This window comes from Balaenoptera ricei, chromosome 18 (assembly GCF_028023285.1).
Source record: "Balaenoptera ricei isolate mBalRic1 chromosome 18, mBalRic1.hap2, whole genome shotgun sequence".
In the NCBI taxonomy this organism is placed as follows: domain Eukaryota; kingdom Metazoa; phylum Chordata; class Mammalia; order Artiodactyla; family Balaenopteridae; genus Balaenoptera; species Balaenoptera ricei.
Window position 1 is genome coordinate 54423194 of NC_082656.1, and position 10813 is coordinate 54434006.

The 10813-nt window shown below is 41.1% G+C and overlaps 1 protein-coding gene across 3 annotated transcripts; it reads left to right on the forward strand.

Annotated features, from left to right (window-relative positions):
• The first annotated feature begins 392 nt into the window (after positions 1-392).
• On the forward strand, positions 393-10313 carry CLN5 (CLN5 intracellular trafficking protein). 3 transcript variants are annotated; one of them, XM_059903090.1, is made up of 4 exons: positions 393-608; positions 3591-3756; positions 4306-4531; positions 8921-10313. In XM_059903090.1, exons 1-4 carry the CDS (start codon positions 427-429, stop codon positions 8968-8970), a joined length of 624 nt encoding a protein of 207 aa, XP_059759073.1. In that variant the 5' UTR covers positions 393-426; the 3' UTR covers positions 8971-10313. The 3 variants fall into 3 exon arrangements, with proteins under 3 accessions (XP_059759073.1, XP_059759071.1, XP_059759072.1); XM_059903088.1 differs by lacking the exon at positions 8921-10313 and adding an exon at positions 6765-8839; XM_059903089.1 differs by lacking the exons at positions 393-608; positions 8921-10313 and adding exons at positions 2685-2943; positions 6765-8839.
• The last annotated feature ends 500 nt before the right edge of the window (positions 10314-10813 follow it).

A 10813-nucleotide genomic window follows, 5' to 3' on the forward strand; every position in this document is an offset into this window, starting at 1 on the left:
GTAGTTGGGGGGAGGTCAGCAGAAGCTCCAAAGAAGCGGTGACCTTTAAACTGAGACGTGAGGCCACAAGAACTCGGCATTAAGAGAGAAAAAGAAGGCCCACGGCCCGTCTGGGCTGCGCGGGGGAGCTGGACCAAAGCGCCTTCCGGGTCGGCCAAGTCCAGAGGCCGCCCGCGCTCGGGGCACCGGGCAGGAGAGGAGACGGAGCCGCGCGGAGACCCTGCGCCTCGCCCCTTGGTGCTCCAGGCGGCGTCGGGAGCCGAAGGGGTCACCGAGTCGCCGGGCCGGGCGCGGCGGGCAGGGGGCGGAGCCGCCGGCGGATGGTCACCCGGGTTCGCTTGAGGGCGTGGCTCTGCGCATGCTCGGCTCGCCTGCCCTCCGCCGTGGCGGGGCGCGGGAGGCGCTGCAAGCAGCGGGAACTGCCTCATGGCGCAGGCGGGGAGAGTTAGTCCCGGGGCCTGGGGTCGGCGGGGCGCGGGCGCGGATGCGGCTCCGGTCTGCGCGCCTTGGTGCTGGGCCTCCGCGCTGCTCTGGCTGGCGACGGCGGCGCCGGCGGCAGCGGCGGCGGCGACCGGCCCCTCCCGGCGCCAGTGGCCGGTGCCCTACAGGTGAGTGCGCGGGCGCGGCAGAAGTTCGCTGGGCAAAGGCGGGGGGGGCGGGGGGGATTGTGTCCCGGTCGCGCAGTTGTGCGGGGGCGGCGCTCGGCGACCCTGAGGGCGCGGCGTTGAATGAAGTAGAGAGCTGCAGAGTCGCGGCTGTTTGCTGCGCGCCGCCCTGGGGTCACCTCCTCCCGGGACCCTTGAGCCAGTTACGAGGTGACCTAGACTCAGGGCTGCCCCGAATCGTGGATGAAAAAGGAGTAATGTTATTTCGTCGCGTGACTGTCGGATACAAGTCGCTGACACTTTGAATAGTTTGGGGAGACCTTCAATATCGCATTTATTACCGTGTCATGCCCTGTCATTAGTTATCTTGAGTGCATAACATTTGCACGTCCAGTGTCCAGTTTACCCAGCTTGCCTGGGTTTGCCTGGGACTTCCCGTTTTTAGCACTAGAAGTCCGGCGACCCGGGAATCCCCTCGCCCCCTCGGTTGGCGACCTCGTTTGTCCACTGTCTTCAGCCTGGAGGTAGGACGCTGGTCATAAGCTGAGGACGCGGAGACTGCAGATATGCGAAGCATATTTGAGCCTTTGAACTAGAAGAGTATTTACATGGCCTAATTATCAGAGATGGCTAAGCAGAGAGAAAGAAAGAAAACATGGTGTTAACATCAGGCAATGGAAGGGCCAGCAGCTTTTGAAAATGCACAACTATTTTGGATGACAAAATGGTGAGTTGGCAGACAGGATAACCTAGGGGTCGCGAGTGAGTTCTGGGCTCCGACCACTGCGGATCAAGTCAGGCTCCACCATCACTAGCTGTGTGATCTCGGGAAAGTTGCTCAGTATCTCAGTGTCCACATGTCCTGAGTCAAAAAGTAGGAACACTAGTTACTTCAGGTTTGTTGGGGGGATTAAATCTAGTAAATGCTAGCCAGCTATTTTCAAACCTGAATACAGTATTGGTGTATTCTGCTCACTAAATGGCTCGCAGTACTTCCTTGTTTTGCTTTATATACATGAAAAGAGAAATTTGAGTTTGAAGCTGGTTTTCTTGAAGGTGTTAATAAAATGTTCAAAAGAAGTAAAAATTTAATATTCAATAGAACAAGGAAGAGATTGGAAATTCAAAACTACTTGCTTTAAGGACAAGGTATTGACTGTGACTTCTTACGTTTCTTTACAAGTTTGAAGTGTTAAGTACATGCCTTCATCTACTCCCCATCACAAAATTTTAACTTTATTAAGTTCACACTTAAATCATACTTTTGAAATTACCTTTGACCTAAAATAGATTTTGCTGTGGGTAAGTGAAACCTATATGTAGTTACCCATTTGCTTAAACCAGGTAAGCACCTATAAAACAGTTAAGTATATCCAAGACTCGTAAGCTTTTAGGAGGGTTGTCAATATTTTTGTCTAAATAAAGATTTTTTTTTTTTTTTTTTTGGCTGCACCGCTGGTCTTGCAGGATCTTAGTTCCCTGACCAGGGATTGAACCCAGGCCAAGGCAGTGCAAGCACCGAATCCTAACCACTAGACCACCAGGGAACTCCCTAAATCAAGATTTTAACTCTTTAAATTAGAATTGACATTTTTGTTGATGTGTTAGGATTGTAAAACAATAGATTGGGCTAGAACCTGAGGGAATCTAGGATTCTTAGAGGATAGATAGAGGCAGCTGCTTTCTCTCTTTCATCTTTCTCTCCAGTGGAAGGTGTCCTTTAATTGATCTCCCTCCCGGGCTCAGCCTACCCAGCTGTGGCACTCTAGAGGGTGCCCTTCACATTGTCCAGACATACCTCTCGTTTTATTGCACTTCTCAGATACCGCATTTTTTACCAACTGAAGATTTGTGGCAACCTTGTGTGGTCAGATGGTAGTTAGCATTTTTTAGCAGTAAAGTATTTTTTAATTGAGGTACATACAATATGTTGCTTTTTTTAAGACATAATACTATTGCATACTGTATAGACCATGGTGTGATGTAAACATAACTTTTAGATGCACTGGGAAACTAAAAAGCTCGGGTGACTCCCTTCCCTTTACAGCGTCATTCGACGTATTGTGGTGGTCTGGAAGTGACCCACGCTGTCTCCGAGGTGCACCTGAATTAGGGCGAAGTGACAGTCCCTGCCTCCCTCTCCTCTCACCGCTGCTGCCTTGAAGCCTGAACTCCAGTCTTCCTTACCTACTTGAGACTCTTCCAGCGTGTCATGCTTGTCTTAGAGTATTTAGTGTTTTGTTTCCTTTTCTGTACTGACTTCCTAAAGTATTTTAAAAACCTAGGCCAGGCCTTCATCTCTTCCTTTGCCTCCTTACCCCCAGCCATCCCACAGCAGGTAAAAATGATTTCTCCCTCTTTTGCACCCTCAGGACTTTGTGTATTTCTTCGTAAGCACTCACCATGCTGCGTTTCATCACTTGTTTAATGTCTCACCAGCCCCCATCCAGAGCTCCTTGAGGGGAGGAACAGCATTTTACGTTTTGTTTCCCTCCTTTCTAGTATAGTCGTAGATCCTCAATAATATTGGTTGAAGGGGATGTTGGCTAATCCTTAAGAAAATAGAAAATATGTTCTATTTAATTATGATTATCTTTGAATAATCTTAACATATGGATTGTTTGGGAAGTTAAATATCATTTGAAAGTTATTCCTTTATTCAGTAAATATCTGTCTACTAAATAAGATGTGGAACTATAAACATTTTCACATGTGGTCCCTGTCTTCGGAATTCTCACAATGGGAGCAGGGAACCAGGGAGCATGCAATTATCAGTGCTTTTAATGTATCATTTGCTATTAAAGACATCATTGGAGTTTGTTCACAGGATAACATATAAAATGTATATTTATACACTGTGGGCTGAGCTTTGGGTGTTTTTTCTAAAAATGTGATTGACAGTGAAATTAAAATCTGGATTCTACGATGTGCAAGAACCAAATTTCTGTAAGAATCTAAGTTGGTGATTTTTTTTTTCTTTGTTAGACGCTTTTCCTTCCGTCCGGAACCAGATCCTTACTGTCAAGCTAAATACACTTTCTGTCCCACTGGCTCCCCTATCCCAGTGATGAAGGATGATGATGTCATTGAAGTCTTTCGATTACAAGCCCCAGTGTGGGAATTTAAATACGGAGACCTCCTGGGACACTTGGTAAGGCTGCATCTTGATCTTATAGCTGGTTAATTAAGTGATTTGATTAAGTGGATTTGAGGGAATAATCTCTATTCAGTCACTAGTTTTAGATTATGTTTATTGGTGTTCCTCTTAGCGAATTTTAAATAAGTAGTCCAAAAACAAAATCAGGTTTTATGATCCTGACAATAATCAATGCAATTGCTTTAATCCATTTTAATATTATGAATCCAAATGCAATTCCTGTACCCAGATCCTGGAAAGAAAGAAAGGAGGAGGCCCAGAGCAAGGGGCAAGGCAGGTGGGAATCACTTCTTCACGTCCAGTTCCTATTTTTCACACTTTTCCTAGGTTAGCTCACCATTTGAGCCTCTCATCACCTGAGAGGTACACAGACTTCCTTCCTGAGTCTGGGGCATGGAGGCTTCTCGACGGGAGAATAGCAACAGGGAAGGGGAATAACTGGTCTACTCTATATGCAGTTGTGGTATCGCACTTTCTCCCATCTGGCTCCTGAACCAGTGGTTACTTCACAAATGCTTTGATACATGTATGATCTTTACACAGAAAATTATGCACGATGCCATTGGATTCAGGAGTACTTTAACTGAAAAGAACTACACAATGGAATGGTATGAACTTTTCCAGCTTGGAAACTGCACATTTCCCCATCTCCGACCTGAAATGAATGCCCCTTTCTGGTGTAATCAAGGAGCTGCCTGCTTTTTTGAAGGAATTGATGATATTCACTGGAAGGAAAATGGGACGTTAGTTCTAGTAGCAACCATATCAGGTAAGTTTCAAAAATATGGCAGGATTTGATGATTGCATCTATATCCAAAAATGACAGAAATTACTTTCATTGAGGCCTCTCAGTAATGGTCTGCTCTTCAGAGGTCAATTATAAAATACACTTCTGGAATCACTAACCTTAGACCCAAACTATTACTCATGCAAAACTTCACCTTATTTACAGATTATCTTTTCTATTTTCATCATAAAAATAAATGATATAAAGCTGTACAATTAAATTGGACTTTCTAAATAAAATAATAGAGGTAAATCTCTATTTTAGAGGTGACCACCAGTTTGTTCTCTGTATCTGTGGGTCTGTTTTGTTTTTTCATTTGTTTTATTTTTTAGATTCTACATACCATATGAAATCATATGGTAATTTGCCTTTCTCTGTCTGACCTACTAAACATAATATCCTCTAGGTCCATCCATGTTGTCACAAATGGCAAGATTTCATTCTTTTTTATGGCTGAATAATATTCCATTGTATATACGTGCCACATTTTCCTTATTCATTCATCCCTCGATGGAAACTTGGGTTATTTCCATGTCTTGGCTATTGTAAATAATGCTGCAGTAAACTTAGGGGTGCTTATATCTTTTCAAGTTAGTGTTTTCTCTTCCTTTGGATAAATGCCCAGGAGTGGAACTGCTGGATCATATGGTAGTTCTATGTTTAATTTTTTGAGGAACCTCCATACTGTTTTCCATAGTGGCTGCACCAATTTACATTCCCATCAATAGTGCACGAGGGTTCCCTTTTCTCCACACCCTCACCAACACTTGTTATTTGGTGTCTTTTTGATGATGGCCATTCTGACAGGTGTGAGGTAATATCTCATTGTGGTTTTGATTTGCAGAATTGGTGTCTTTTAAATGTAATCTGGGAATCTTTTAATTATATATCATGCTGTTTTCTATTTTTCTTCCTATTTTCTAATTGATGTGCCCCAAACCATCCAACAATATAAAAGTCCATTTCTCTTTTAGCAATGCTCAGTATGATAAATAGCTATCCTTCTTTCATTCCAGGCCAGTTCACATCTCTCCTTTCTCCATTCCCACCTACCTCATTATCTGCAAAATCTTCCTTCTGACATCAAAGTATGATCATATGAACAAGTGATCACTGTTTTCTGTAGAAGAGTTTGCAATATGCTGGTACTTAAATCCTTTAAGTTATCCATCTGCCTTGTGATTAATCCTGTTTGTTGACCTTTTTTCACATTACAGAATAGGGTTTTGAAGCATTTTTATCTCTTCATTACAAGCAGTGGCTTTTCAAAGTTGAAGAACACTAAGAACAGTATCCCCAGCTCTAAGGAAACAGGATTTATATTATTTCACCATTTTAATACCATAAAATTGATAAAAGCAGCCGCTCTGTTCATTCTGTAGGGCTTGAAGTACTGATTTTATGGACTCAAGTTGGAGTAACCTAAGAAAGATTCACACACAGTGACAAAGTGAAATGTTGGGGCCATGCAGAGTACAGTATTCTGTTAACATTTGGAGAGAGTCCTCTGGTCTGGTACAAGGTGGTAGGAGAGAGTGTTAGCCATCCTGGAGTCTGTGTAATCCATGAACTTGGTCAAAAACATTTCCAGTTTAGTTGATTCACCGGAAGAATTTGTGTAGTGGGTAGAAAGGTTGTAAGCAGTAGCCACAAGTACAGGGAGCAAAGGGAGATAGCAGATATTCGGGGTGAATGGGGCACGGTGCTTCCTTCTCAAGTAGCTGTTCCTCAGGCAGCCATTCATGCCTTGCTTTGCACAGAAAAGCTTCGTGCTTCACCCTCCTCAGTTCGTCTTACACTGTCTCTGCTTCATTCACTTTTTCCTCTTTCACAATTTTTCCCTTGCTGCTTTTTTCTCTTTTGCCTCTGAATCCAAGATTTGTTGAGTGGAGTAGAGAAAGAGGGCTTCGGCACATGTATAATTTAGCTTTTGACTGTAGCCTAAATGATTATAGAATCTGTATGTAAGACTTCTCTTTATACACCTATTATATCTAATGTTTAGTTCAGAAATACCTTGTGCCTTGAAAAATGGAACAGAAATTGGCTGAGCTTGGATACCTTTTGTGAGATGCAGGTTTGGAAATTCAAAAACTGTTGTTTAATCATGTAGTCATGGCCTTGATCTGGTTAGAGCATTTTACTTAAAACTAACATGATTAGCTTTGATGTTCACATAGTGTTTTTTGTTTTTTTTTTGTTTGTTTTTAACTAGGAGACATATTTAACAAAATGGCAAAGTGGGTAAAACAGGACAATGAAACTGGGATTTATTATGAGACATGGACGGTCCAAGCCAGCTCAGAAAAAGGGGCAGAGACATGGTTTGAATCCTACGACTGTTCTAAATTTGTGTTAAGGACATATAAGAAGTTGGCTGAACTTGGAGCAGACTTCAAGAAGATAGAAACCAACTATACAAGAATATTTCTTTACAGTGGAGAACCTACTTACTTGGGAAATGAAACATCTGTTTTTGGGCCAGCAGGAAACAAGACTCTTGCTTTAGCCATAAAAAGATTTTATTACCCTTTCAAACCACATTTGTCAACTAAAGAGTTTCTTTTGAGTCTCTTGCAAATTTTTGATGCCGTGATTATACACAGACAGTTCTATTTGTTTTATAATTTTGAATATTGGTTTTTACCTATGAAATTCCCTTTTATTAAAATAACATATGAAGAAATCCCTTTACCTAACAGAAACAGAACACTCTCTGGTTTATAAAACCTTAATTCTACTGCTTTTTTTTTCTACCAGCACATCAGTTTTTCAGGGGGTGGTTTTACATGTGTGGATTTCTTAGACCTTTCTTCCTTGGGACAGAAAGGTAAAATACACATGGGCAGAATTGCTGCATAATAATATCTCAGGAATTTTTTTGGAAAGAAGCTGAAAACTCTGATTGTGTTGGCCAAAGTGAACCCATTAGGTGATCTTGATTTCAATCTCCAAGGCTTTGTTAATATGGAGAATTATATCATCAGATACACAGTATCTTTGGACTCCTCAGAATGTGAAATTGTGGATATGGTGTGCCAAAACTTTAAAAATAAATAACTGTCAGTGACATTGTCATGGTGGGAGGTTTTTGCAGATATGGTAGTTACACTTTCTCATTTAGGTACTTTCTGATAGTTTTGACTGACTTTCCAGCCTTTGTAACTTCTAGAGCCAGTCCTAGTAGTTTGATTTTGTTCTATTCACTTAACCTTAAAGAGTAATTTGGACACCACAGCTGGACTGGTCGTGCTTCCAGATGTGGTAAAATCAGTGATAAAGAGCACAAGTTTCTGGCTAGCATTTTAGAACTAGCCAGTAACTGGCATTTTGTGATTTAAGCAACTTATCATTTCCAAACCTTAGTTTCCTTATCTCGAAAATGATTCATCTGTCATGATTGTTGTAAAGATTGAAGCCATGTATAGTTTGGCCTAGTAAGGTCACAATAAGTGGTAACTATAACGGTTAATCAAAGAACAAACTGCCATCATTGATCTTGCCTAATGTGGTTTACATGCCAACCTTTCCTGCTTTTGTAGTAATCACCTAGACTTTGAGCTGGCAGCATAGTGCTTCTGCGGTTCTTCACACATATGGAACATGGAAGTATCTGACTGCAGGTACATCTGGGTGAACAGGCACCCTCTAACTAACTCCTTCACTGCTTCACACAGTCCCTCCGCCGCCCACTAAAGCTGCCAGCAGTGGAAGAAGGTACACTTCCCAGAGAGAGGGCAGGTTTTTGTCAAGGATCTCCAAGTAGCCGTGCTTCCATTAGGGCCATCAAACAAGGTTTCAAGGTCCTTTAAGTGTCTGATAACTGAACACCTTGTTTCTATTCATGGAAAAAATACCAGTCAGGAAAATGATGAGGCAGAGATCAGAGAAAACAGTCTGTATTTAATATGTAAATGTACCAATTCTATTCAGTTTCTGCCCACATTTGAGTGCTCCCTAAGAGGTTAGTACATTGAGTTCTCATAAAAAGCCTAAGCGTAGGTACTCTTTACGTGATTCAAATGAGTAAACTGAGACTTAGAAAGGTTTCGTGACCTTTCCATAGCCACCCACCTAGTGGTAAATGGAGCCTCATTTTGAACCAGGCTCTGCTGACTGAATGGGATGCACCATCAAGCAAGTTTTTCAGCGCTGCTCAAAGTGTGGTCCTTAGACCAGTGCCTGGACCATAAGTTACTAACAAACACCATATGTTCTGGTCTGTGAGGAGGTACTCTTAAAGCAACTTGTTGGACTAATTTTGTTTCTGTTGAATCTAATTAAAAAAAAAAAAAACAAAAAACGGGGGCTTGTACTTTACTTTTATTTCATTTGTCTAGGAATTTATTATTGTCTTCTTCAAAACTATAGGCACTAAAACGCAGTCTAAAAATAAAAACCCCGCCCTTCAGCACAGATAGCTTAAGAAGAACTGCACCATTATGATGACGCCTGCTGCACGGAGGACGTCTCACCCTCGAGCACAGGGAGAACTGGCTTTCACTGCCTACAGTTTAGCCTTGTCTACTCACGTTAATAGCGCCAATCAATCATTCCGGATTACTGTAGCCTCTTTAACCTGCTAGTTGTCTTCAAAATATGTCACAAGAAAACTTGGATCTTTGCACTAGCACCATCTAGTGGCTAAAATCGGGCAATGCCAACCTCTACGGATTCTCAGGAAAATTGCTCTGAAAAAACAGTGTTTTGGATTTCCAGAACTGCATTGGGGTAACAAGCAGAAACTCCTATGCCAAGTTTGTATTAACTGTCAATCACAGAACTTGGTTCCACGGCAACGACAAATGAGGACATCGTACATGGAACTTGAATATTAAAGCAAGAATCTACTAGTTACATTAAAAAGCATTCATGATTTTCCACTGCTCCTAAGAATACTGGTAAGTGAAGAAATTCTACTGAGAATTTGACATATAGACTCAGGATACTATAACAAACAGTGTGTAGCATTCGTATAAGTAGGTACTTATTAAGAATTTATCAAACCTATCAACTATACTTACAAGTTGAAGTAGGGCTTTGAAGCAGAGATGATTCAGGAAAAAGCTTTTAAAATGGTAGCTGGAAAACCGAAACACAAGCCAGGCAGGAATTTGCCAATTAAATTTTGCAGTCCTTTGAACTTCTATATAACTAACTTAAATGTGATTTCTGTTTTTCTCGTTAAGTTGTAAATGTATAAAATTTCCTCTACGAGAAACCATTAGTTGAAGTCTAAGTTATATTAGGGCTTTAGAATAATCTTATTAATAACTTATTAATTCTGGCTCCATATTAGGTAAGTATACCCACAGTGTGTCATCATCTGTAGGTACAGGAAAATAGGCAAAAGGTGAAAATAACTCTTTTAAACTGTAAATATTTGGAACCCTCAATCAATACTGGCTCCTTATTAGAAATCAGAAAAATAAAGTCTTAGGAAGTCTCATCCAGTTTTATAATCTGCTCTGGTGACACTTAACGAATTCTCTAGGAGTGTATTTATTTCAAGACGACTTTTTTTTTTTTTAAGAAATTGTTGGTATGTTACAGAAACAGCAACGTTCCCAAACCCCACACACGCTTTTCCCCCTCACAGCAAATCAGTTGGCCAAAGTTTGTTTCCAGCATCTTCCTCATATTTACCCTTTATTGTCCAAATAGCATCCTGCTCCTTAAACCTACATTTTCTCTCCCCTATTTAAAACAAGATAGCATGTTAATCATATATTCTTTTACTGGACTGATTGATTAGTCTAAGGATAAGCTCTTAATTCACTTTGGAGTAAAAGGCTTTGTGTTCTTTTTTATGTATCATATGATATGTCTTTTTTAAAAGGAAAGTTGGGTATCAGCAAGTAGATAAAATTTTTCTGGCTGCTTGGTAACATTTAAAAACCAGCCCCACAGATAAACTGAGCTGGAATCTGTGCAAAGATTGTGCCCAGCTGTGTATGGGGTAGAGATTACAGCTTATTAAAGGACCTAGTTCAGGCCTGAGCCGCCTTCATACCAACCCTTCCCTTCTATCCTAAGCTTTTCCATAAATATAAAAAATTCTCCTTTGATTGCAGTAAATTGACCTAATCTTCAGTCATGCCTTTTTACCGATAATATTGTTAATAAAATAGCCCAGATTAAGATTACCAAGGTAAACTGAAGTTATTTTATGGAAGCTGGAGATGAAAATAATTTCAATAGTTTAAAAACTATTCTGATTGTATGGATTTACATAAAGGTGTTTCTCTCTAAAAATGCTAGCTG

Coding starts and splice junctions, on each gene's coding strand:
- CLN5 (XM_059903088.1), top strand. CDS start 427: ATGGCGCAGGCGGGGAGAGTTAGTCCCGGGGCCTGGGGTCGGCGGGGC. Junction 609..3,590: donor CAGTGGCCGGTGCCCTACAG/GTGAGTGCGCGG, acceptor TTTCTTTGTTAG/ACGCTTTTCCTTCCGTCCGG. Junction 3,757..4,305: donor GAGACCTCCTGGGACACTTG/GTAAGGCTGCAT, acceptor ATCTTTACACAG/AAAATTATGCACGATGCCAT.